Source organism: Rhinolophus hipposideros, assembly GCF_964194185.1.
Source record: "Rhinolophus hipposideros genome assembly, chromosome: 10".
NCBI lineage: Eukaryota > Metazoa > Chordata > Mammalia > Chiroptera > Rhinolophidae > Rhinolophus > Rhinolophus hipposideros.
Window position 1 is genome coordinate 50734391 of NC_138056.1, and position 27699 is coordinate 50762089.

At 38.2% G+C, this 27699-nt stretch overlaps 1 protein-coding gene across 1 annotated transcript in view; it reads right to left on the minus strand.

Annotated features, from left to right (window-relative positions):
• INTS4 (integrator complex subunit 4) overlaps positions 1–27699 on the minus strand; it is a 95438-nt gene that overhangs the window by 28801 nt on the left and 38938 nt on the right. The window contains exons 8-14 of the mRNA XM_081063774.1: positions 27542–27662; positions 21818–21889; positions 19897–20071; positions 10324–10529; positions 5357–5499; positions 2622–2737; positions 339–472 (exon numbers count right to left, since the gene is read on the minus strand). Of these exons, the coding sequence (XP_080919900.1) occupies positions 339–472; positions 2622–2737; positions 5357–5499; positions 10324–10529; positions 19897–20071; positions 21818–21889; positions 27542–27662 (967 nt within the window). The remainder of the gene's footprint in view (positions 1–338; positions 473–2621; positions 2738–5356; positions 5500–10323; positions 10530–19896; positions 20072–21817; positions 21890–27541; positions 27663–27699) is intronic.

Below are 27699 nucleotides of genomic sequence, written 5' to 3' on the forward strand. Positions count from 1 at the left end.
TTATATTATATCATATTATATTATACCTGGTCTTATAGTAAAATAAGACTGGGTCTTATAGTAATTTTTGCTCCAAAAGACACATTAGAGCTAATTATCCGGCTAGGTCTTATTTTCGGGGAAACACGGTAACATAATCAGTAACCCTAGGACATTTGAAAAAATGAATCTTCTTGAAAGGTAAGAAGCAAAAGTACAAACAATAGAAGAGAGCCAGAGAGAAAGAGAATGAATGAATGCATTTTCAGAGAATATACAATCAGCTTTCACTAGTTAACAACCACAAATGACCAAAACTCAAAACACCATAAACAAGGAAAAAGATGTTTTCAACATACCCTCAAGGCAGGAACAAGATGAGAAAGGCTGTCCCTGAGGTAGGCATAGTGCCTGAAGGTATGATCTGAGAACAATGCTGGCATTGTTGGACAGGTTTTAGCGGCATTGAAGATAAGAACCAAAACTGCAATGTCTGTTGCAGGAGTGGGTTAAGTAAACTTGGAGTATACGAGGTTGAGCTTGGCCAGAATCTGGTGCCCCAGTTCCAGCCCCCCAAATTCCCATTAAATAACTATAATTTTCTAATAAATGCAAATTCAAACACAGATAGTACCCCATTCCAATTACCCTGATTACTAATGTTGCTAAGAATACTAACAAATGGAAATTTTCAGGACATTGGCTACTAAAGTATATACTGGCACAATCCATTTCAATAATAATTTGGTACTAGACACTAAGAGTCTTATAAATGTTGAGTAATTCCACATCTCAAGATCTATTCTAAGTAAATAATCAAATAGCACAGAATCGTTTACAATAGCAAATAACCAGAAACAACCTAAATGTCCCAAACCAGGAGAATGACTATACAACTTGGGTTTCATCTACTTGAAGGAGCATTATACTATCATTAAAAATTATACTTACAAAGAATTTATAATATTGTATCAAGCATTTTGTCACAAGTGGAAAAGCAGGCTCTAAAATATAGAGAGGATATGACAGCAGCTATCTATTATCAAATGTTTGTTGATGGAATAAACTGTTAAAAAAAAATAAGAGCAAAATCCCAACCCCAAGCTTTTAAAAAAGGGAGAAATACACCAAAATATAAACAGTTTGGCTAGTTGGACTTTGGGTATTAAATAAGAAGTTTCTTCTTTCTAATTTTTTGGATTTCTTTCTATGTATATTAATTTTATGAGGGAAAATCAGAAATTAAAAGATAAACATAAGATCTAATCTTCCGTATGTACCCTTATGACAGAGCCTGCTATCTATCAGCCTAACCCATATCCATTCTACCCTTTTTCCTTCCTAATAGAAAACTGACTGTATTCCAAATAGCTTCTAATTTCCGGCCTAGAACCTGAACCTGATGACTGGAGCTCTAGCAATACTCTTGGACAACTGAAAATGGCCGAACAGAGAAACAGAAGGAGCATAGACCACCGAGAACAATGTGCAGCTACTGGACCATCACCAGACTGCTAACCTTGAACTTCTTTTACTTTGGAGAAACACAAAAACAGTAATTCGTTTAACCTACACTTGTTACTCACAGTCAAACATATTTCCTAAAGAACACAATCCTCCAATTACCCAGAAAAGTATCTAACATAATAGGGTTGTAAAAATGTTTAACGTTTTTTTAACATGAAAAGGCCTTCAGATTCCAACCTCTTCAACACATCATGTGATAGTTGTAGAAGCACCTAGCCCACAAGCCCCCCCTCTCTGATGAGATGAATTTCAAATAGCTATAATATTGCGCCTTTACAGGTAAGGTATGCGATATAAACACAGAGGTAAACACAGAGTAGGGCATTGGTTAGTACATCAATTACACGGATCTCTTTAAAGTCTCCAAACTCACTGTGAAAATAAACAAACAGAATTAGGAGAGAATACAAGGATCATTTTACAACAACCAGTTATTTGCCTAATCCTCGTGTATCAATAAATACCCCCTAAACCACCAAGGATCTATGATAGAGCGAAAAGAACCATTGAAGAGTATGGATGCACTGATGTCAATGTATTCCCATTGCCAGAAAACAATCCAATAGTACGGCATACTGCCCATGGCTATCACAGACCCACTGAGCTTGTATCGGGGCAGAATAATCATGCAGCTTAGCTCAGCTCCATCCCCTCCTTCAAGGTGCAGATCAAATTAAACATGGAGGAAGACACAGGGGAAAGTCCACAGGCTTTACAACCAAAGATGTCTGGCTTTGCATCCCAGATTTGCTGATTGGCGAGTTATTTAATAGCCTCAGTTTACTCATCTGTAAATTGGGAATGCCACCTCCATCCAGGGTTGCTTGAAAGATCAGTGATAAAATGTATAAAGCGTTTGAACAGTACATAGAATATAGTAGGTACACAATAAATGGTGTAAAAATTATCAGTATTCAACGGCAAAGGTTGAATTACTGTACTGTGACAACAAGAATGAAATCTAAAAATATAATAACCACCAGGCTCTCTCAGGATCTATTCCTACCTAAAAGAAAGGAAAAACAAAGAACTCAAACCACCTAAGCTACACTACAGAACAAGATGCCCAAATTCCCCGCCAGTGCAGCAGCATCTGCCCCAGGCACAGAGGATACAAGCTGGATCATCCATGTCTGGTTCGGCTGTGTCAAAAAACGGGTGGGTGCTCAGGAGCTCTGGTACCAAGGGAAGCACCAGGGTTGGATGCCGACTTCCCAGAAACTTCAGGCATCTGAAATAAACAAAACGAGAGCCCACTTTCGTAAGTTAATACATGCTTTAAAAAGTACTAAGAATCAGAATCAGAAAGCCTGATTCAGAATTGCAAATTCTCAATCACCTACTTTTGCTACCTCTACGAATTCAGACAAGTCAGTCAATTATTCTGGAGCTCAATTAATTCATCTAACAAACTGGTTATTATGAAGATAAAGGAGCTGCTACAGCAGATATTACTAACACATTATTTTAACTAACCGCAGCTTCCCCCATCTTCCTTACCAAGAGAACCCTGATTCTACTCAGGTAACCAGTAGATATCAAAGTGCTCAGAGGAAGGTAGGCCCAGCCCAAGGGCTCAACCACAATTGGTCTGAGCCCATCACAGCAATCCCATTCCCATTGTCCAGTGACTGGCTTGCAGGAAATCAAGTAACGCAGCAGTGGTCAATGGAGCAAGAGGGGAAGTCTGCTGGAGAGCTTCTTAGGGGTCTGTCACATAGTAATAACTCAACTGGCTATTAGTTAGCTATTCATTGATTATTAGTTAACTATTATGACTACATGAAGGTTCTTTATAAGCTATAAAGAACTACACATGAGCTGGTAATTATGTATCTTGATTATTTTTTAATTATTAAATTCTGGTTTCGAAGATATGCCTCAATGAAAAGAAACACAAATCTTAGTTTCTGTTCTCAATGAGTTTATAATCCAGCTGAGGCAAAGATGACTAAAACAAGGTAATAAACTATCAAATGAATGCTACTTTGCTTTCTACCTGTCAATGGTAGAAGAGATTATTATGATCAGAGAAAGTTTCACAAATGAGATGGGAGTTCACCATGGACTGGAGAATAGGCAGATTGGCAAACAGAGAGAAGGAACACCACCAGTGAATTCATGGATATGTGGAGTATGAAAGGCATCACATTTAAAATACTTGATATTGTTACGAAAGTACACTGTTCCCCAGTCCTGTTTTTCCTTCTGTGTGGAAAGAACTGAATTCACGAATATTCTGACCTCTCTCAGCCCTTTCACTCACTGTGTCTCAGGGGACATTGTAAAGGCTGTAGTCTGGCCTTCAGGTGCCACTTCTTTATTGTATCTCTCATTCCATTCAGATCTCAGGTGGAGAATACAAGAGCTATTAATCAGGTCCCCTCAGAGATGCCTAAGCATCTGGGCCTCTCTAAAGCTAGACTTCAGTTCTGACTTGTAGTATTATTTTACTATCACATCGACCTCCCTCTCTACACATTTCCTACTTCTCTCCCTTCTAGCTATTTGAGTGCTAGGTCTATGAGTTGAATCCTTTTTTCAATCTCCACAGCACCTAACACAGTGACTAGATTATAGCAAGTGTTCAATAACATTTGTTGAATGAACTAAAGGTTTATAAACAGAACAAACTACCTCCTTCGAAACTTTCATTTATGTATCTATCTTTAGCAGTGTCTTAAAAACATGCTACTGTGACTATTCCTTCACTCTTTGATCACATTCTTTTTTGATATTTCTAAATAAAGCTACCATTCATGAGAAGAGATGAAAAAAATCAAGTAATAATTAGGTCATTTCAAAACCTTTGCAGCACTATTAGGTGAAGGTGTTTTCTGTCTACAATCATCCAATAAAGACAATCTTATATAAATATTCTGGGTGAACCGAATAACCACACATCTTATTTTAAGGCAAGAAGTTCTGCTAAAACCCTATAACAATCCCTTCCATTAAGCAGAATTTATCCTTCTTTCTGTGTTGCCTACAGAACTGTAAATACCGATTTAGGTGTTTCTCCCCACTCCAACTCCCACACACCAAATGACTGGGTGCTCCCTGAAGACAATCAATAAATGCATGTTGAACTGAGCTGAACTGGACTGAACAAACAAGAAGAAATAGCAAAACAGATAACCAGATATCAAAAATATTACCTAGAGCAAGACTCCCCTGGTATTTTTAGTTTTTAATATATCTTCCAAGTATCTGATTTACTACTCTTTGTAACAATTTTTTCTGAAAATCAAGAAACTATACAGTTGGAGTGATCTCGTCACATAAGCTCATCTAAATATGTGGAGCACATTAACACATTTTAATATTAAATGGATGCAAGTAGTTCTTCAAACAGCAATTCATTAACAGTGCTAACAGTCTGACTCTAGTCAATAAAGCTAGAGGTAATTGGGGAGAAAAATGATTGAGATTTTTGATCTGCAAACCACGTGCCAGCGCTACCTTTCATCTCTACAATGACGGTTATAATCCTGTACAAAATGCACACCAGACAAAGCAGTGATTAATACTACATAGGAGAAAAAGAAAAGCTAATCAGCTCACCTCCATACCTCCAATACTTACCGTAGGGCTTGGCACACAGTAAGCATATAGCAGGTATATAGTATTTGCTAGGGGGATGGATGGACAAATTAATAAATAACCTAAAATGCGATCTTCCATTTAGGAATCAGACTCCTGACAGTTTGGTTAAGTTGAACCAGGTTTCTTAACTGAAGATAAAATGAAGGGCCACATCCTCAATCTATGATGACCCACAGAATGATGTCAACATTGTACGTTTACCGCATTATGGGAGTTGTGAGCAAATGAGAAAAAAAGTCCTTACTTCCATATGGAGTCCCTATCAGTAGGGTACTTGGCTAAATTTTTCAGCAGCTCCACCAGTGCAAGATGAATCCCTTCTTTGGTTGAAACATTAGTACAGCATAAGAGTTCATGGAGAGCCTCTCTAATATCTCTGGACGAATCCTTTAAAAAAAAAAGGCAACAATGATAATAATAGCAGTCATTGTGGATTAGCTATTATGGAGGAGTATAAAAGTTATAATGGAAAACAACAAAACAAGACAAACAAATGAAAAACAAAAACTCATAGACACAGACAATTGTTTAGTGGTTACCAGAGGGTAAGGGGGATGGGGAATGGGAGGTGAGCCTAAGGGGGATCAAATATATGGTGATGGAAGGAGAACTGACTCTGGGTGGTGAACACACAATGGGATTTATAGATGATGTAATACAGAATTGTACACCTGAAATCTATTTTTAAAAAATTAAAAATAAATTAAATTATTTTTAAATATTTTTAAATAAATTATAAAATAAAGTTTTTTAAAAAGTTACAATGGGAGTACATTTTCTGAGAGGAGAGAGGCTGGTAGTTGAGAAGACAGAGGTGACATAAGAACTGAGATTTGAAGAATTCATGCATTTGTTTACACATTCAACATTTATTGAGACAGTCAAACATTTATCAAGCTTTTATTATGCACCAAGTGCTAGGGATATAGCAGTAATTAAAATCAAATCCCTGCTCTTAGGAGCTTCATTCTAGTGAAAAGACAAAAATTAATGACTAAATATATAGGTCAGATAGTGTTAAGTACTATGAAGCAACCATAAGCAGGTTAAGGGAACGAGTGCTGGAGTAGGTGGAGTATTTTACACAGCATTATCCAAGGGAACAGCACACGTCAAGGCCATAAGTGGAAGCATGTTTGCAAAACAGCAAGGAAACCAGTGTAGCTGGAGCAGAGGGAACAAAAAGAGAGTAGTACGAGATGGGATCAGGGAAGTGGCCTCCTCCCGCCCCACTCCTGCTCGACCTCACTAACATGATTAAAAAAGGTCACCAACAACTTCTTAACGCCAAAGTCAATGGACACATCCATTATGCTCTATGTGATATATTCATGGCATTGTTTGCCAGTTCCTTAAAACTTTTTAATACAGACAGTTTGAAGCATAGATAAACACAGAAGTAATAAATTCCCATTTCAACAATTAACTCACAGCCAATCTTGTTTCATCTATACTTTTACTTACTCCTCCCAGATTACTGTGAAGCCAATCAGAGAAATCGTAGCATTTCATGGGTAAATATTTCCATAAATATCTCTTTTAAAAAATAATTCATTTTAAAAACCCCACAAAACCAGTATCATGCCTAAAAATTTAATAATTCCTTAATATCAAATATCCAGTCAATACTCAAATTTCCCCAACTATCGTATTTCCCTGAAAATAAGACCTAGCCGGACAATCAGCTCTAATATGTCTTTTGGAGCAAAAATTAATATAAGACCTGGTCTTATTTTACTATAAGACCGGGTCTAATTAACATAACATAACATAACATAACATAACATAACATAACATAACATAACATAACAACATAACACCGGGTTATATAAGACCCAGTCTTATATAATACAAGGCCAGGTCTTATACTAATTTTTGCTCCAAAAGGCACATTCGAGCTGATTGTCCCGCTAGGTCTTATTTTCGGGGAAACATGGTACTCAAAATGCATTTGCTTGTTCTAATCAGGCTCCAACTAAGGTCTACACATTCAATTGGGTAATATGTCCCTTAAGTATTTTTTAATATGCAAAATCTGATTACATCTCACTTTTTTCCCCTTGCAATTTCTCCCCTGTACATCCTGTGATGGTAGTTAGATTTAGAGGTTTCACCAGATTCAAGTTCAATTTTTTTTTTTTTTAATAAAACCACCTCATAGAAAAAGATCCTGTGTTCTCTCAGGAACTATATGATGTCTATTTCATTTTTGTGATGTGAGTAACCACGGGTGTTCACTACCTAGATCTAGTAATTTATTAAAGTTGTAAGACAATGGTATACAAATTCTATCATTCTTCTCATTTCTATAAAGAGAAACTTCCCTTCTCAACTAGCTGTTTATCTGGAAGTTTGGTTTGCACAGGAAAAGGAAAGATATATGCTTGGTTCCTTAATCTACCAATTTTCAAAACAAGGAGTTGATTACAAAGTATCTTCCAAAGGTGACTAACGCAGTGTTCTGTTTTTTAAGCATCATTACAAAATTATGAATTTAAACATATTTGCAGTTGTACTCTTGAATGATATGCTTCACTCTGGGCCAGTAAGAGGCTATTTAAGTTGTCTCCTGGGTCTTTTTGATATGACCCTAGAGGTCTCTGGTAGCTAATATCTGCTTTCCATATGACAGCGTGGTACAAGCTCATCTTGTTACACTTTCTGCGCCAGGACTGGAATGAGCCATTTAGCTTTTGGAATTTTGGTTCCTTTTAGTGGGAAATTAAATCCACCAAGCATTTTTTTAAAATCAGGTTTACTGACATATAATTTACATTCTGTAAAGTTCATCCTTGTTTGTGTACACTTCTATGAGTTTAACAAATGCATATAGTTACGTAACCACCATCACAACAATCAAGATATAAAACACTTCCCCCGTGCAAACACTTCCCTAGTGTACCTTTGTAGTCTACACCTTAACCCCAGCTGCTGGCAACCACTGATGTATTTTCTGCTACAGTTTTGTCTTTTCCAAAATGTCGTATAAATGAAATCATAAAGTATGCTGCCTCTTGAGTATGGCTTTCACTTAGCATAATGCATCTGACATTCACAGTGTTATGTGTGTCAGTAGTTCATTCTTTTTTATTATTGAGTAGCATTCCACTGAATAGATGTACCACAGTGTATTTACCCCTTCAACTGAAGGATTTTGTGTTGTTTCCAGTTTGTGTCTATTATAACCGAAAGCTGCAATAGACATTTGTATGCAGGTTTTACAAACATAACTTTTCAATTCTCTTTAGTAAATACTTCAGAGTGGGACTGCAGGATCATACAGTAAGTGTATGTTTAACTTTACAAGAAACTGTCTTACTGTTTCCAAACAGGTGAGTGGCTCTGCCATTTTGCATTCCCATCAGCAATGTATGAAAGTGCCAGCTGCTCTCCATCCTCACAGCACTTGATATTGTAAGGTTCTGTGTGTTTTTTTTAAATATCTCACTGTGGTTTTAATTTACATTTCCCTAATGACGACAACCAAGATCCTGGCCCCTTGAGAAGCCCACCGTCTTGTGAAATAAAGAATTAAATAAGCAGAACACATACTGATAAAGGCTACCGTCGTATACACAGGGTGTTACAAAAATACAGAGAAGTGCTATGTAGCCCATGTGAGGAGTGGGGTTAATTAGGGAAGGCATCCTTGATATGTTATCTAATGTAGATCCTGGGAATAAGCTAGTCTGCTAGGCAAAAAGTGGCAGTTTTGCAGGCAGGAAGGAAAAAGTATAGCGAAGGAAAAATGTTGACGAAAAGCATGATGACTAGGGAAGTGACTACTGCATACAGTTCAAGGTGAGGAATGACAGGAAAGAAAACTAAAAAGAAAAGGAGGGGCCAGGATATAAAGAACATCGATGGAGAACAAGCCACAAAATACAAACTTATCGTCTGAGGAAAAAAACACATGAAAAATTATAAAGATAACTCAGGCTCTTGCAAGATGGCGGAGTAGATAAACACTGTGCCTGCCGCCTCCCATGACCACATTAAAATTACAACTAAACTATAGAACAATCAACCTCAAGAAGCATCTGAAGACTAGCTGAACAGACCCTATACCTAAGGATATAAACAAAAGGCCATGTTGAAACTCATTGAAAAATGAAAGGTAACTACCTATGTGTGGTGATGGATGTGTTAATTAACTTGATTGTGGTAATCATCTCACAATGTACATACAGGTAAATTAAATCATTTTATTGTACACCCTAAAAAAAATGATAACTCAGGAAAAACCTTAATAGAAGTGCTAAGCAACTAAGAGAATAACAGAGAACTTTAAAATCAAAGCACCCAACCTGTTTTCTGAAGTATATAGCAAAAATCTGTAACAAGTGTTAATGATTAAACATCAAAAAAAGAAAAAGGAAAAAGGAAACCAGAGGACAAATCTCATTTACTAATATTTTGAAAAGCCTCAGTACTCAACAGTAAAATCCAGACACTTTAGAAAAATAATTCAAGAACCACATAGAGTTGTACAGCGGGGGAGGCAAATCTGTGTTTATATCCTGGCACCAGCACTTGCTAACTGTGTGACCTCAAACAAATTACTTTTTTCTGTGTAAAACTCCGGGGTTGAATGAATTGATGCCTAAGATGCCTTCCTGCTGTAACATCCTATGATTCACTGGAAGAATGAAACCAACGGCTAAAAAGAATTCATTGTTTAGCCCGGGCCTTGTCACTAGCCCCTTGCCTCCTCTCCTCCCATCTCTTCAACCTTGTGCTCCACTTACAGTGAATTCCTTTAATGCCTTGAATACATCATACTCAATCTTACCTCTGGCTCCTGAGACAGTATTCTGTCTGGTACCCTTCCACTCTACCATCAGTGCCACTCCTTCCCCAGAAAGTGCGTCATGAAATCCTTCTCCTCCGTCGAGTGTCCACTACAGCATTCCTTCTCTCTTCCCTATCTCCCCAGCCTCACCTTAGACAATTCAGGTTAGATACACTTGTAGTCCCAGGGCACCCTGTCCTTTCCCGATCATAGCACTACTAAGCTTTCTTCACATTTCCTGGTTAATGGTGAGTCTCCTCCATCTTGGCGGAGTTGCGTGACGAGAAGGCAGAACTGCGCTGCCTACACACTACTGCATCACCAAACCCTAGCATAATGCCTGGCTTAAAAAAAAAAAAAAAGTGGTGCCCAGTAGGTATAATTGGTGAAGAAATAAGTAACAAACTGTGACAGCTCACCTCTAACACAGCCAGGACAGTGTCTAGCTGATCCTCTCGGAGGGTGATATTGTTAGAGATCTTTCTCATGGTATGTATGGACTGCAGGCGTACTTCCTCAATTTCATCATTAAACATGTCAACCAGGAAATCAAGGCACTTTTCTGCAAAAGCAGGTGAAGACTGGGCCAGCATGCAGAGAGCCTCCACAGCAGCAATGCGGACCTCTAGACAAAAGGAGACAAGTAAAACGGCACATGAAGTGAAGAGCCATGGAAAAAAGCCAAGAAGGACTCCTTCTCATTCATGTTTGTCTTTTGCTTTCTACTACTCTCACTCCACAGACTGTCTGGGAGATCCCCTCTGTGCCCAGACTCATTTATCACCTTCACGTGGACCTAAGAACAAGGACTTTGGTGTCACAGGGACTAAGGCTTAGATCCCAACTCTGCAGACATGTGAGAAAGTCACACATCTGTCTCCATTAATTGAATGTTTTGAAAACTAAGTTCTTATTTATCTCAGTATTCCAACCACATTTTAAAAAGGCAATTTTTTTTCTAACTTTTTATTAGTTTCAGGTGCACAAAACAATGTACTAGTTAGACATTTATCATTTATATCCCTCACACAGTGACAACCACCCTCCCCCAATCTACTGTCGCTCTGACATCGCACACAGCCATTACATTTCCACTATCTCTATTCCTAATGCTGTACTCTGCTTCTTGTAACTATATATATATATATGTGTGTGTGTGTGTGTGTGTGTGTGTGTATATATATATATACATATATATATATATATATAAAATTATAGTTGGCATTCATTACTGTTCAGCTTCAGGTGTACAGTGCAGTGAGCAGGCATCTACATCATCCCTGAGGTGGTCTCCCTAATAAGACAAGTGTCCATCGAATATCCTACAAAATCTTTACAACATTATTGATTACATTCCCCAAACTGACTTTCATATCCCCATGGCAATCTTGTGGTTACCGACTGTGCTTTCTAATCCCCTCACCTTCCCACTTATCCCTACCCCTCCTCCCATCTAGCAACCCTCAGTTTTTCCTCTATGTCTCTGAGCTAAAAAGGCAGTTTTTAAATAATAATATTATTAAGACTAAAACAGGCTCAGTGTCAGTATTCTCATTTTAGAGATAAGATTCAGCAAAGTAAATTAACTTGCCTCAAAGTGAGTGAGAGCAGAGACAAGATTAGTACCCAGGTCTGCTGATTCTAGACTAGCATCGTATAGTGGTTGAGGGTACACGCTCTGGAATGATGGAGGTGGTCTCACGGTGAATTGTGAAGAGTGATCTCTCTGCTAACATGGAGGGTGATCGTGAAGAAGTAACTTAACTTCCTAGCACCTCAGTTTTCTCACCTGTTAAGTGGAGATAATATCCATTTCCTAACAGAGTAGTTAGGACAACTACATTACATAATGTAGGCAAAGCACATAGCACACTGCCTGGCATATGTTAAAAGCTCAGTAAATATCAGTTATAGCATAGGTATGGGTCTTGTAAGCAGCTTGTAAACAAAGGCATGTCGTCTACCTCTTTGCACGCTCAGAACAGGTAACAGTGAAGCCACTGAATCCAGGAAGCCTTTGGTTCATTCAATGTTTCCTGAAAGTGTACTATATGCCAGCCCTGTCCTAAGTGCTGGGACACAGAGATGAGAGAGGAGTAAGCTGCAGACAATGCTTGTAAGACTACTATACATGGTTGTTTTGTGCCAGTGGTTCCCACAGGGTTCTACAAAACAATGCACAGTTTCAAAAAAGAAAAGAAAAACATGCCAATTGTGCTTAAAACTCACAAATATTATAATTTGTTTTTGTGCAAAAAATTTTCATAGACACTTTAAAAGCAAGTTACTGCATTAAAGGGAGATTACTCAGATTTTTCTTGGTAGTTATGAATTCCTCCTTTTAATCAGAAAAGAAGGATTTGTTCCACGTCACAAAAATATAATTTAAATATGAAATTGCTAATAATTACAAAGCTAGACAGAGATGGACCCAAATGTGTTAAATGCTGGCTCTTCATCCTAGGGCTTTATCTATCACACCATACTGACTCATGTGTAACTCTTGCAACTCTTATCAAGGGAATCACAGAGAAACACATGATCAGCATGAGATAATCAGTTTGACCTGAGCTGATGAAATTCCAAGCAGAAACAAAGAAACTTGGTGTTTTACTTTGCTTATACTCCCTGGCTACAGGCAGGTAAATCAACAATATCTACTGGACTTTTTGGAATGTGGAAAGCACATTACAGTCTCCTTAAGGGTCCAGGGCAGAGAAAAGAAATTTGCTATGTTAGGGAAAAGGGAAGTGGGGGGAAGACTGAGTCTCTGGTATTTTAACATGTGTCATCAGATCCTAGCTTTGCTACCTACTAGCTTTGTGCTTCATACTGAAGATACAGAGATGAACAAGCCTGTCTCCCAGCGCCTACTGACAAGAATAAATGGTACAGTGATCACTTCGCTACAGTGATAAATGGTATCATGGAAGAGCACAGGAAGTATTAGAAGATGCAGAAGAGGCACAGAGCCCACTCAACAGGATCAGAGGCACCTTTCTGGAATAAGTGACCCCAAAAACAATACCTGAAGGAGTGTCTAGGCCAAAGGAAAGGAAAAAAGACCTTTCTACTACAAAGTCCTCAAAGGGAGGGAGAACAAGGAACAACTAGAAGACATCAAGTATGTGAGATACTAGAGTCTACAGCCAATGAAATGATCTACTCACTTTCCAAAGTTAAGTTCCTTTAATTAAAACCTTAGTGACAAACTGAAAACTGTAGAACTAAACCACAGAAACATTAACAGTGATGAAATTCAACTGCAGAAACTAAACGAAGCAAAAACTGCTACTAGAAACAATAAAATAGATTCAAGTTACTTGTCTTAGGATAAAACAGGTTTTAATAACTGAACTTCCGTATTATCTAATACTATTTAAATTATAATTCATGTATCAAGTTCACAGAGAACAAAAAAGCGGAGGTAGCTTTAACTAATTTTTATATACAGAAAACCTTACAGCAAATAAATAGGATAACCAAATTCTTATATATAATAATAGAAAATTGTCTTTCAAAAGTAATTTTCTTGGGGCCGGCCCGGTGGCTCAGGGGGTTAGAGCTCCATGCTCCTAACTCCGAGGGCTGCCGGTTCGATTCCCACATGGGCCAGTGGGCTCTCAACAAAAAAAAAAAAAGAAAAAAAAGAAAAAAAGAAAAAGAAAAAATATTTAAAAAAAAAAAAGTAATTTTTTTGCCCTTCTGAGAAGTCCTACTGTTAGGTAATTTTTTTATAGGCATTTTAAAAGACCTGATTTCTAATCCTTTGACACAAATTTACTGTAAAAATTTGGACAATCAACATTTTCTCCCGAAGTCTATTACCCTCACTGAATATGAGGAGATTGGAGTCAATCATCTCAAAGCACTGACATTCTGCAGTCTATGTGAGACAGACAGCATGATTTTATGGAAATCACAAAAGCTTTGCAGGACTTCTATTACTAGCCAAGATGTTGTAAGGAGGACCAGATTTATCTTTCTATATGCAACTACCTAAAAAAGAGATAAACGGGAGAGGAGATCCACGATGGCAGAGTAGATAACACTGTACTTGCCTCATCCCGTGAACACATTAAAATTACAACTAAATTACTGAACAATCAACCTGGAGAACCATCTGAAGTCCAGCTGAACAGAAGTTTTATAACTAAGGATATAAGGAAGCCACGTTTAGACTGGTAGAAGGGGTGCAGATGAGAAAAGGGCTGGTCCCACACCACATGTGATGGTTTAAAATCAGGAGAGATAGCTCACCAGAGGTTCCCCACGGAGGAGCAAGGGGCCCCAACCCCACACCAGGCTTCCCAGTCCGGAGGAGAAGTGCCAGGGAGAAGAACCCCCACAATACCTGGTTTTGAAAAATGAAGGGGATTCCAACCATCGTGGTGGGAGGAAGGCTACAGGAAACCCAGATGTCCTCTTAAAGGGCCCACACAGGTACTCACCCTGGGCTCCAGCAGAGGGACGGTGACTCAGGGGGCATCGGAAACATATGGGGAGAAACTAAGTTGTATAACTTCGGGGCAAGGACTGAAGGTACAGGCGCCATTTTCCCTGTGTGGGGCCCTCCTTCTGTGCAGCCTGCAGGCAGAGTGCCATCTTTCCTCTGTTGAGCCCCTCCGCCATGCCCATGGCCAAATCTGAATCTGAATTGGTCTGATGAGCTCTTCTTGCCCTACTCAGGAGACTCACTGAGACCCTGCTAACCCAACTCCCTACCACAGGAGGCTTTATCAATGGCTGAACTTTATGGGAGCCAGCAGACGGCAGCAGGTCTTGGATTGTCCTTTTTACAGAGCTACCCCAGACCCAGTACTGGTGGCAGCAGGCCTTGATTTGCAGTGGCTTCCCCCATGCGCCTGCAGATACAGCACAGACCAACCGTGGATCACTTTGTAGCTCCTACCAAGTACTCCCTAGCTGGTCACAGGCGATGGCTAACGTGGGCCTGCACACCCCTCCTAAAAGTCACCAAAACCAACAGACTTGGAGGTTGGCTTCACACCACAGCGGAGCATCACTCAATTAGCTCCACAAGTCAAACACCCAAAGGGCAATCTCAAAAGGCACCAGAAATGCTGGGGTGCTCCATGAGGGAAGCCCCCCACACAGCAGCCCATAAGCTGTGGACATGGCCAAACCCCACAGCCAGTCAGCCTGAGGGTCAGTACCACTCACTAATGTGCCAACAGCAATCAAGGCTCAACTAAAACAGGACGGTACACACAACCCACACAAGGGACACTCCTGGAGCACCTGGCTCAGGTGACCAGGGAGTCTGTGCCACTGGGCCCCACTTACTATATAAGGCCACCCGGCAAGACTGGGAGACACAGCAGCCCTACTTAATACACAGAAACAAACACAGAGAGGCAGCCAAACTGAGGAAACAAAGAAATACATCCCAAATGAAAGAACAGGAGAAAACTCCAGAAAAACAACTAAACAAAATGGAGGCAAGCAACGTACCAGATACAGAGTTGAAAACAATGATTATAAGGATGCTCAAAGATCTTAGTGAAAACTTCAACACAGATAGCAAGCATAAAAAAGGACATATAAACCATAAAAAAGAATCAGTCAGAAGTGAAGAATGCAATAACTGAAATGAAGAATCTACTAGAAGGAATCACCAACAGACTAGATGAAGCAGAGGACTGAATCAATGATTTGTAAGACAAGGTAGCAGAAAACATCCAATCGGAACAGCAAAAAGAAAAAAAAAAAATCCTAAAAAATGAGGAGCTTAAGAGACCTCTGAGACAACAAGTGTGACAACATTCGCATAATAGGAGTACCAGAAGAAGAAGATGGAAAGCAAGGGATTGAGAACCTATTTGAAGAAACAATGACTGAAAACTTTCCTAACTTGGCAAAGGAAATAGACTTACAAGCCCAAGAAGAGCAGAGTCCCAAACAAGGCCCACGTCAAGACACATTATAATTAAAATGGCAAAAGCTAAAGACAAACAGAGAACCCTAAAAGTAGCAAGAGAAAAGCAGTTAGTTATCTACAAGGGAGCTCCCATAAGACTGTCAGCTGATCTCTCAACAAAAACTTAGCAGGCCAGAAGGGACTGTCACGAAATATTCAAAGTGATAAACAGTGAGTACCTACAAACAAGATTACTCTACCCAGCAAAGCTATCATTTAAAATCGAAGGACAGATGAAGAGTTTCCCAGACAAGAAAAATCTAATGGAGTTCACCACCACCAAATGAGTATTACAAGGAATGTTAGAGGGATTTCTTTAAGACCAAACAAACAAAAAAAAAGATATGAATAAAATGGCAATAACTATCTACATATCAACAATTACTTTCAACGTAAATGGATTAAATGCTCCAATCAAAAACACAGGGTGGGGCCGGCCTGGTGGCTCAGGTGGTTGGAGCCCCGTGCTCCTAACTCCAAAGGCTGCTGGTTTGATTCCCATATGGGCCAGTGGGCTGTCAACCACAAGGTTGCCTGTTCAATTCCTTGAGTCCTGCAAGGGATGGTGGGCTCCGCCACCTGCAACTAAGATTGAACATGGCACCTTGAGCTGAGCTGCTTTCTGGATGGCTCAGTTGGTTAAGAGCCCACGCTCCAAGGGATGGTGGGCTACGACCCTTGCAACTAGCAATGGCAACTGGACCTGGAGCTGAGCTGCGCTCTCCACAAATAAGACTGAAAGGACAACAACTTGAAGTTGAATGGCACCCTCCACAACTAAGATTGAAAGGACAACAACTTGACTTGGAAAAAAGTCCTGGAAGTACACACTGTTCCCCAATAAAAAAATCCTGTTCCCCTTGCCCAATAAAAATCTTAAACACCAAAACAAACAAATAAAAAACATAGAATGGCTGAATAAATAAGAAAACAAGACCTTTACATATGCTGTCTACAAGAGACTCACTTCACATTGACAGACACACACAGATTGAAAGTAAAGGGATGGGAAAAGTTATTTCATGAAAATGGAAACAAATAAACAAAGCTGGGGTAGCAATACTTAGAAAAAAATAGACTTTAAAATAAAGGCTACAACAACAGACAGAGAAAGACACAGTAATCCCATTTATGGGTAGTTAACCAAAGAAACCCACAATGAAACCCTGCTTCGAGGGGACGTGTGCACCCATATGTTCTTTGCAGCATTATTTACAATCACCAAGATGTGGAGGCAGCCTGGGTGTCCATCAATGGATGAATGGATAAAAAGGAGGTGGTACATATACATAATGGAATATTGCTCGGCCATGGAAGAGAATGGGTTCTTGTCATCTGAGGTGGCATGGATGGACCTGAAGGGCATTGTGCTGACTGACGTATGTCAGACAGTGAAAGATAGATACAATGTGATTTCACTTATATGTGGAATCTAAAGAATAAAATAAACAAAACAGTAACAGACTCATACATACAGAGGACATTTTGATAGTTGTCAGATAGGAGGGGGGTTGGGGTAATGGGTGAAAAAGGGGAAGAGATTAAGAAGTACAAATTTGTTGTTACACAGTCGTCATGGGGATGCAGGGTATAGCATAAGGATTATAGTCAATAATATTGTAATAACTACATATGGTGTCAGACTGGTACCCGATTTGGGCTGATAGATGGAGTGGGGACTTGGGGGACAGTGTGAAAAAGGTGAAGGCATTAAGAAGTACAAATTGGTAGTGACAAAATAGTCATGGGAATGTAAAGTGAAGCTGAAGGAATATAGTCAATAATATTGCAATAACTATGTATAGTGACAAATGAGTACTAGACAGGGGGATCACATCTTAAATTATACAAATATCTAACCACTATGCTGTACACCTGAAATTAATGTTAAATAATACTGAATGTCAAATGTAATTGAAAAATTTTAAAAGGGGGTAAAAGGTGAAGGGGAATAAGTGGTCCAAATTTCCTGGTATAAAACAAGTAAGTCATGGGGATGTAATGTAACGCATGGGGAATATAGTCAATAATACTGCAACAGTGTGTTACAGTGTCACATGGTTGCTGGATTTATTATAGTGACCACTTCTTTAGGTATATAAACAATTATGGTGTATACCTAAAACTGATATAATGTTGTATATTGGCTATATTTGTTAATAAAAATATTTTTAAAAAACAAAGACAAAAATATATGAAACAACAGTATTCAGTATACTGGACATCAGGCGATAACGGTAGTGATCCCTGAGAGAGGGGAAATAAATGAGGTGAGTTCTATAATTATACCAATTTACTGTTGGAGAGTTTCTAGACTGCAGGTCTCCTTGCATTGCGAAGATAATGCTGATAGACTGGAAAGGCCAATGTAGTTAGAGTTCATAGGGCAAAACCGTAGAAAGGAGAGAACTACACAGCAAGAGTAAGCTTGGGAGATCTACAGGGGGTCCTCCTCAAGTTGACAGCTGAGTTCTCATCTGTGAAGAAACTACCAAAAGTCTGAGAAAGAACCACTCAACAGGATTAGAGGAACAATCTTCAAAGCTCACACATGGTCTGTAATTGTTTTTTCAGAAAAGTTTGTTTCAGTAGTGGACAAAAAATAAGCCCTATATTAAATGCTGCTTGGGTCCTGCCTAACAAAGCTGAAAATAAAAGACTTGAACTAAATGAATCCCAGAACAAAGCTCAAGAATCTCTATAGGAATGTAACAATGTTTAGCATCCAATAAAGTAATATTTACAACGGCTAGTATTCAATCGAAAATTACAAGGCATGCATAGAAGCAGGAAAACATAATCCATAATGAAGAGAAAAATCAACCAACCAAAACCAATCCAGAGTCACAGGAATAACAGACTTAGTAGACAAAGATATTAGGACATTGATTGTAAATGCATTCTCTGTTGACAAAGCTAGAGAAAAGATTAAGCATGTTAAGTAGATATGAGGAAGATACTAAACAAACCCAAAATCTCATTGATTTTCTAGGGACAAAAACTACAATGTCCAGATGAAAAATATACTGGATGGGATTAAAAGCAGATTAGATATCACAGAAGAAAAGATTAGTGAACTCCAAGACAAAGCAATAAATATTATCCAAAATGAAACAAAGATTAAAAAAAAAAACAGTCTAGGGGGAAAAAAGGAATAGTGTACCAGTGAGCTGCAGGACAACCTCAGTAGCATAATATATGTGTAATTATAGTCCCCAAAGGAGCATGATGCCAGAAAAACATTTAAAGAAATAACGACCAAAGATTTTCTAAATTTGATGAAAACTATAAATCCATAGGTCCAAGAAGCTCAACAAACTTCAAGCACAAGAAACATGAAGAAAATTACACCAAGACACATCAGAATTAAATCATTTGAAACTAGTGATAAAGAGAAAATCTTAAAAGCAGCTACAAAAAAAGAGACATGTACAGAAGAACAAAGATTTTTTTAAACTGACAGACTTCTCAACAGAAAGAATGCAAATTGGAAACTATGGAACACCTTTAAAAGACTAGAAAACCCAAACCTATTAATCTAGAATTCAATTTCCAGTGAAAACATCTTTCGAAAATGAAGATGAAAGAGTCTCTCTTAGTCATAAAAAGGCTTTGAGGTCAGACATACCTGCATTTAAATCTTACTTCTGTCTCTTACTAATTCGGTGACTAAGAACAAATTATTATTATCAGTACCAATAATACTGATTTTTGCTACCAATTAAGTGCTTACTATAAATGGGTCATGTGTTATGCCAAATGTTTTATGTATATATAATCTCATTTAATTCTCACAATTCAGAAATACCTTGTTTTATAGAAAAGCTGGCATTTGAACCTAGATAGACTGAACCCAAAGTCCATGCTCTTAACTACTGCACCATACCACCTGGGCCTCAACTGCATCTGTCTGTAAAATTAGAATAATAGTAGACACAGTGTGACTGTGAAGACTAAATGAGACAATGTGTGTATATCAACCGGTACGATGCCCGGCACGTAGCAGTCACTCAGTAAATGGGCACGGTGATTATTACGCAGTCATACTTACCATACATCTCATCTTCCAATCCATGAACAAAGGCTCCACAAGCTCCTGATTCAATCAAGTTCACAGCCCCTGTATCCACTTCTTCCTTGGGGGCATCATCTCCCCACTTCCTGCCGCTGGAAAATTCCCCTGAACTATAAAGTTCCTTGGCCCGCTCATGTGCAGTGCGTTTCCTCTGTAGAGGACAACAACAATTATTACCTGCAGGAGGTTCATGAAGGTACAGTAAGACGCACCCTGAAAACTAGGAAGGTAGGAAATAAGACTCCTCTCTCCGAGTTACACTTTCAAAACCAATACTCAATAGATCAGAGCAGAAAAATGCAAATTCAACTTAAAGACTGAAGGCTCACAGATCTCTCACTGCTGATGGTAATCTTATTAAAAATAGTGAAAGGATGTGTTGATCAAACAAGTGGTCATGTTTGCCATGGCAACATAGGAAAGGGAAAACCAGAGAGGTAAATAGTAGCCATGCCCTTGCCAAGTATCATCCTGGGTAGCGAATACACTGGCCCTAGAAAAGAATTTTCAGTAAGCCCCAGGAGAAGTAAGTCTCTATCTGACAATACTGTGTGTACCAAGCAACCCAGTAAATTCACTTTCTGCACAGTTTGCCTAGGGGCGACTATCTTGGTTGACTACAGTAAATGTCCAGTCAACTTGGCAGTTATGGCTCTCATCAATGAATACTTTATAAATTAGTGTCTTACGAACATTCTTGGTGTGAGTTCACATCCTTGTGGCTGATCACCTCAAAGATACTGAGGAAATATAGCAGCTGAGCCTACAAGGATGAGGGTCACATCCACTAGTAAAGTTTGTACCTTGTGATGTGTCTTGGAAACCCTTGCATTAGCCATCCCTCACCGTCCACCATGAGCATGCCCTACTTTACACTTCTACCCCAGTACACACAAAGAACACGTACTCACCAACCTCGAATGAAGAAAATGCCCTTCAGAAAAGCCATATGGCAATGTTTCATGAAGTGCAGATATCAACTCCTCAACCATTCCTAAGAATTTATCTTATCTTACCAAATAACTCAAAAGAAGATTAAGAATGCACGAGATAATATTCTTTACGTGCTTTATTATGACAGGAAAATCAGGAGAATATAATTGCATAATAAAGGACTAAAAAATGATGTTGTATCTACTTAACAGAACATTCTGCAATCAGTAAAAATGTTAAGTATGAAGTTGACGATATGGAAGAAAAAAGCACATGACAGAGCGGCAAAGGTAAAAAGTAGACTACAAAACTATCTGTATACAATGTTTAAAAAATGCGTAAGAAAAAGAGCTGGGGAGAAATACACCAAGACGACAGAAGTCATTGTGTTAGAGTATGGGAAAATAGGTAAATTTTTCCATTTTCTTTCTAGTTATCAAAATTCTGTAACTCTTTATTATCACTTTCATAATTTAAAAAAATTAAGATATTGACAATGAACGTACATATCACATTCACAGACTCATTTGGTCCTAACAACTATGTCAGAGAACTATCACAGTAAAAGCTTAAAGGCATTCCATAAGAGGCATTTGTTACTGTTCAGAGAAAGAAATTACTCTTCCATGGGAAATGGGAGCTGCTGTTGAAAAGAAGTCCTCAAATGTCACAGTCTCAAAAAATATGACCAGACCTTTGTAGTTTCTAACAAATACAAAGTTAATATTGCCTCTTCTTTTAAAAACCCCACTTGTGCAAAGTATTTCACTATAATAATTTAAAATTTAATGAAGTAACTTGTAATTTGATTCAAGTTACTAAGGTTTTAAATTAAAATGTAATCTAATCACACTACATTAACTTAAATGCATGGGCTACAAAATAAATCCCCATCAACTTGGCATATAGTTGCACTGATATTGCTTACAAAAATCCAGTTTAAACAACAAAGAATTCAATTTACCCTCAGATCTGACATTAGCTTCTTGTCGAGTGTCTGCTCCAAGAAATGAGAACTGACTTGCTCCATAGAGCCCTGTAAAAGAAAGAATCCAGAGCAAATGGAACATCTTTTAAGAACCTGAACGTTATGTTAATATTCAAAGTTTGCAGCTCATTTAAACGCATAGAATAACATTATTCTTGATATTAGGTTACAGAAGTAATTGTGGTTTTTGAAGTTATTTTTAACCTTTCAAACTGCAATTACCTTTGCACCAACCTAATACTAAAGATGTCTATGGGTTGGAAATCATAAGGAAAATAATAAAAACATTAGCAGCAACAGAAGCTAGCACCTAAATATAGTTTACTATGTATCATTCATTGTTCTAAGTACTTTATACAAATATTAACTCACTTAGTCCTCCTATGAAGTAAATACTATTATTAGTCCCATTTTATATATAGGGAAAAGAAGACACAAAAAGATTAAGTAACTCATTCACGGTCACAAAGAGTGTAAATTACAGAGTTGGGCTATAAACGCAGTCCAGAATCCTGTGCCTTAACCACAACTCTTCACTGTCTTTCCATTCCATTCTTCCCATTCATTTGTTCATTCATTCACTCGTTCAAGAAAACAAATATTTACTTAGCAACCATTCAATTATATGCCAATAGTTACCAGGAACACAAATATAAAAATAAGACATCGATTCCACTCTCAGTGATCTCACTGACTAGTAAGGGAAAACGAGAAGTAAAGAGGTAACTGTATTATGGTATGAATTGTTATAATACTCATTTATAAAGGGTTCTATGAGCACTCAGAGAACAAGCAGTAAGGGGTTAAGGCAAGGAGAGACAGATTGGGGGAAATGGAAATCATAAATACAAATGCATTAAGAGAGAATGTCATGTGGGAAACTTCAAGTGGTTTCTATGAGTTGAACACAGGATGGGGGTGCTGAAAATGAGGCAGGACAGACAGGTAGGGGTCAGATCGTAACGGGCTTTGTGGGCCAAGATAAGGAGTTTGCCTTATGAATAATAACTAAATAATCTGTTAAATATTTAATAAGCTCAACCGTGTACAAAATATTTTACTTATATTTTAAATTTTTATTTTCCCCAAAACCCCATGAAGAATATATAAGGTAATGTCAAAAAATACGACGAATGTTTAAATTTTTAAAAATTTATTACAGTAAAAGACACATTGCCATTAATCCCCCTCAAAATACTCACCCTTGCTTCGGACATACTTATCCCATCATTCTTACCACTTTCTGAAGCAGTTCAGGAAGTCCTCTTTTGTGAGTGTCTTTAGTTGTGCTGTTGTGGTTGCCGCAATGTCCTGAATCCATTCAAAACGTTATCTTTCATGGTCATTTTGACTTTGGGAAAGAGTCAGAAGTCGTATGGTGCCAGATCCGGTGGATAAGGTAGATGAGGACACACCATAAAGTTTTTATTTGACAGAAATTGCCGTACCAGAGTGATGTGTGACATGGAGCATTGTCACGATGGAGGATGAAGTAAAGACACTCACGAAGGACTTCCAGAACTGCTTCAGAAAGTGGCAAGAATGACGGGATAAGTGTGTTTGAAGTGAAGGGAAGTATTTTGAGAGGGATTAATGGCAATGTGTCTTTTACGGTAAATCCTTTTTAAACATTCACCGTATTTTTTTATCACACCTTGTACATGGTCCTCATTTTCAGATGAGCAATTGAGGCTAAGAGATTTGATAATTTGCTCATTTCAAATAAGGAAGAAACACAGTTAGAAACATAGTCAAAAACATCATCTTGGAAGGAATGTGGCTAATGCACCAGAAGGAATCAAAGTAAAGCAGAGAGAACAATTAGGATATTAGATATTAGGTCCTAGACACTCTTAAGGAATATATTGGAGAACTTCTCTAGTTCCCAAGTTAGTGAATGGAAATGCTTATACAGGCTCCAACTTTTTCTCGAAGCACATTTTCCATTGAAAGTTACATGTTCTTTGGGAATATCTTTACCCAAGTTACCACTTTTTCTACAACTCTAGGAAAGCAATTGTTATACTGTTTTGACTTACGTAGTTTCAAAACACTTTTTCTTACCTCCACATGGTACAGTTAGTGCCTTCTTTGCTACATAGCTGTGACCCAATACAAAATCTAACATGCATTTTTAAAATCAAAAATATCAATTTTATGAATAAGAACTATAAAATTCTAAGGTCTCCTTGCTTTCTCTGCAGTTTTACCACCAGGTTTAACAGCTGGCTTTTTAAGAGGCACTTTTTCTTTTTACAAAGAATGAAAGTGTCAATGACTTCACACTAAATTACTCTAATCCAGTCTCAATGGTGTGGGGACAGAGCCAGGAGTGCAGTTTCCAGGCTCTCAGCTTCACGTGGGAAGGTGCTGGCTCGGGTAGTAGATGGCCATCAGCTGTAACTGGTTGGCCAATTGGCCACTGATATAACTGCCATAACTGCGTTGGTTGGTTGGCTGGCTGGTTGGTTGGTTGGTTGGTTGGCAGGCAGAGAAGCGAACGGCGAGTTGCGGATGGTGTGGCTCCTGCTTCCTGTGTCTCCAACCCAGCCGCCAGCGAGACTATAGTGATATGACTCCCCTATCTATGGCTCTGTGGGTGTTCCTTTTTGGCCTCACCGTATCTTGTGTTCTTATGTGGGGAGCAGGAGCTGAGACCCCGCATGACACCCTGCATGACAAATGGCATCCTTTAATGCCTTCAGCTGAGGTCTCTCCAAACATGTCATAGTAGCAAAGAGGGGTATTATTCAAATTCCGACCAAAAAATTATGTATCTTTATTTGTAACAAATTTCCAGTGTTATCTAAGAATAGCTGAAGCTTTCCTTTTTAAATCCACAAATACCAAGAGCCCTACAACATAGTAATCCACTTGAAAAATAGTCAGACCTGAAACAGGCCCAGTAGAAATAGAGAAGGGATAGATTCAAGGTATGTCAAGAAGGTAGAACAGATAAGTGTTGATGACTCAGTCGATATGAGACACAGTAAAAGAATCCCCAAATGTCTCTAGGTTCATGACCGGGTAAATCATTCATCATTCATGAAAGCACAGGAGGAGCAGATTTGGACCAAAAGATAGTGAGTTCATCCTAAAGTGTATCTCACCAATCAGAAAAACATCTATATTCTTGTCTACTTTAACCAAGACAAATACATTCAGGTAAGGTCTCTGCTACCTGAATATACTACCACCAATACTTACCCTATAATGACACCACTAAGGAAACCATGATATTTAACAAACAACTGTGTCAACCTTGCTTTCTGAGCAAAGACTGCTCAATTAGTATAACATAAGTCTATGCACTCTTCGAAGGCTCCTAGCCACTATCCAAGTAGGTGATAAAAAGAGAAGCAAAACAAAAAACAAAAAAACAAAAAAAAACCCAGATGGATATGGAATACTGTATAAGCTGTAAAACTGCCCCGACTAGGACATCTGCATTAGCCCTGGGCAGACTTCGAGATAAAAACCTACAGTCCGTCTGAAAATGTAATAATTTAGGTGCAAAGACTTCTGGAGGCTTTTAAATAAGCCTTATTATTGAATAAGAGAAATTAAACATCTTAAGAAGAACTCCCTGAACTAAGGACCATATTCTAGATAGAACACCAATTACCATGATTAATTACAAAATAGTGACTGTATTCTAAATAGCCCAATGGAGCTGCATACTTGGAAATCACATTTCTTTGCCCTATTAGGGCAGGTATAGATAACCAAAAATCACCTTTTTTGCATGGTTTTGAATTTCTGATACAGTCCTGAAAATTTCATCCTGCTATATATAAGCCAAGGAGAACAGCGATGGACTTAATTAAGTCTAAAGACTTAACATTTCATTTAAGTTCTTAAAGCACCTGGCTTCTGCTTTTCTCTTGTGCTGTATCTTGTTGCACATCTCTCACATGGAACATTATTCCCCCATACTAAGAAGTACTAAACTGCTTGTAATTTGGTATGCTATTGTAGTTTAGTATAATATTAGGATGTATATGATACTGTACTCCTATATCTCAGATAGTATTTTCTCCTTCCCACTTCTTTGCCTAGCTAAGTCACATTCAGCCTTCAAAACTCAGCTCAGAAATCACTTCCTCCACGAAGCCTTCTGCGGCTGTTACGGGTTCTTTCCTAGGAGAACCAGATATTGTAACTGACTGCTTGCCTCTGGCAGCCTGCCAGACAACCAACTCTTTTACAAACGTAGACTAGGTTGTAAAGCACCTGACTAAAGTTCAGAGACATTTAAGTGGAAACCCTTTCAATTCACCAATATTCACAGAGTAATTCAATATTCATAGAGCTTCAAATAAATGAATTTCAGATCCTATGGGATACAAACTGAAAAATCTGAATGACCTGCTTTAAGGATTATTTTTCTAAGTTGCCTACTCAGATGAAGATATATCATTAAATTATTCCTCTAAACATATCCCTTCTCTCTCTCTCTCTCTCTCTCTCTCTCTCTCTCTCTCTCTCTCTCTCACACACACACACACACACACACACACACAGTAGATGCCCAGTAAATGTTAAATGAAAGAATTTGATGAATGACTGTAATGTTCTAAATTTTAAAATATTCACAGACCAAAACAAAGCTTTAAAATGTGAATTCAAAAATAAAATAAACAACTGGCTTAACTCTGTACTTTATATGAACAAGCAATATAATTTATAAGCAGGAAATATTGACATCATCCAAATTCCTTACTGTGCCACAGAAATGCTTCACACAGGTTTCAGCAGTTACCCCATAAATACAGGCCATAGAACGAGGGCCATCACTGGATCTATGTCCAGTACAGTCGGGTCCAAAGTAATTAGCCAACAATCTTACCAAGAATGGCAGAATTGGAGGCCCTCAAAAGGGAATTGTCCAAAAAGAATATGAGATTTTCTTGCTGTGATATTACATGAAATTTTAGATACTGATATATACTTATATACTATTCCCATCTCCACCATCTCACAGAATACGTTACAATTTATAAACATTTTCATAGACAGTATCTCATTTGAGCATCATGATAACCCTGTGAGATAAATATGAGAGAAACTAAGATCAAGTGACATGTCCAAGATAACACAGCTGTAAAATAAAGCAATTAGGCCAACACTCTTTCTATAAAACAGTTCCATCTCTGGAAAGTTAAAATTTTTTTACAAATGCAAATGTACTATGAGTCTCCAAAGGCAAAAGAGTGGGAAAATACCAGGCTAAAAGTCAGGAGATTAGTATCTGGATCCCATTCTACAACTTTCTATCTGAATAAGCTGGATAATTTACTTAACTGCTCAGAGCCTCAGTTTTTTCACCTGAAAAATGGGAATAACATCTATCTTGCTGGGTTACTGTGGAGAGCAAATGAGATTATGTAAATGACCTCATAGCAAAGTATCTAGGTCATAACAGGAGCTTAGTAAATGGTCGTAACTATTTTTTTTAATTATTTTCCCTTTTCTCTGAGCCTTGGCTATCTCATATGCTAACAAGTTTAAATAGGAATATCTTTAAAATTATTTCTATCTCTAAAAGACTACTTCTCCATTGGAAAGTGAGCCATTTCTTTCTATTCTAAGAAATACTAGGGTTTTTTAAGTGGGTTACAATTATCCCTATCTGTAGTTTCTCAAAATGATTGTGTAAATGTAACAGGCAACGTGTTCATTAAAGAAAGTATAACTTACCAATAGCTTTGCAGCTTGAACTCGAACCACCCAGGAGCCATCACTGACCATGTGACAAATTTTTCCAAATGCATCATCAACTAAGCGAATTTCTTCATTAGAAGAAGGAATTGGGACAATGCTAAATTAAAAGAAACCAAAAATGACAAAACAGAAGC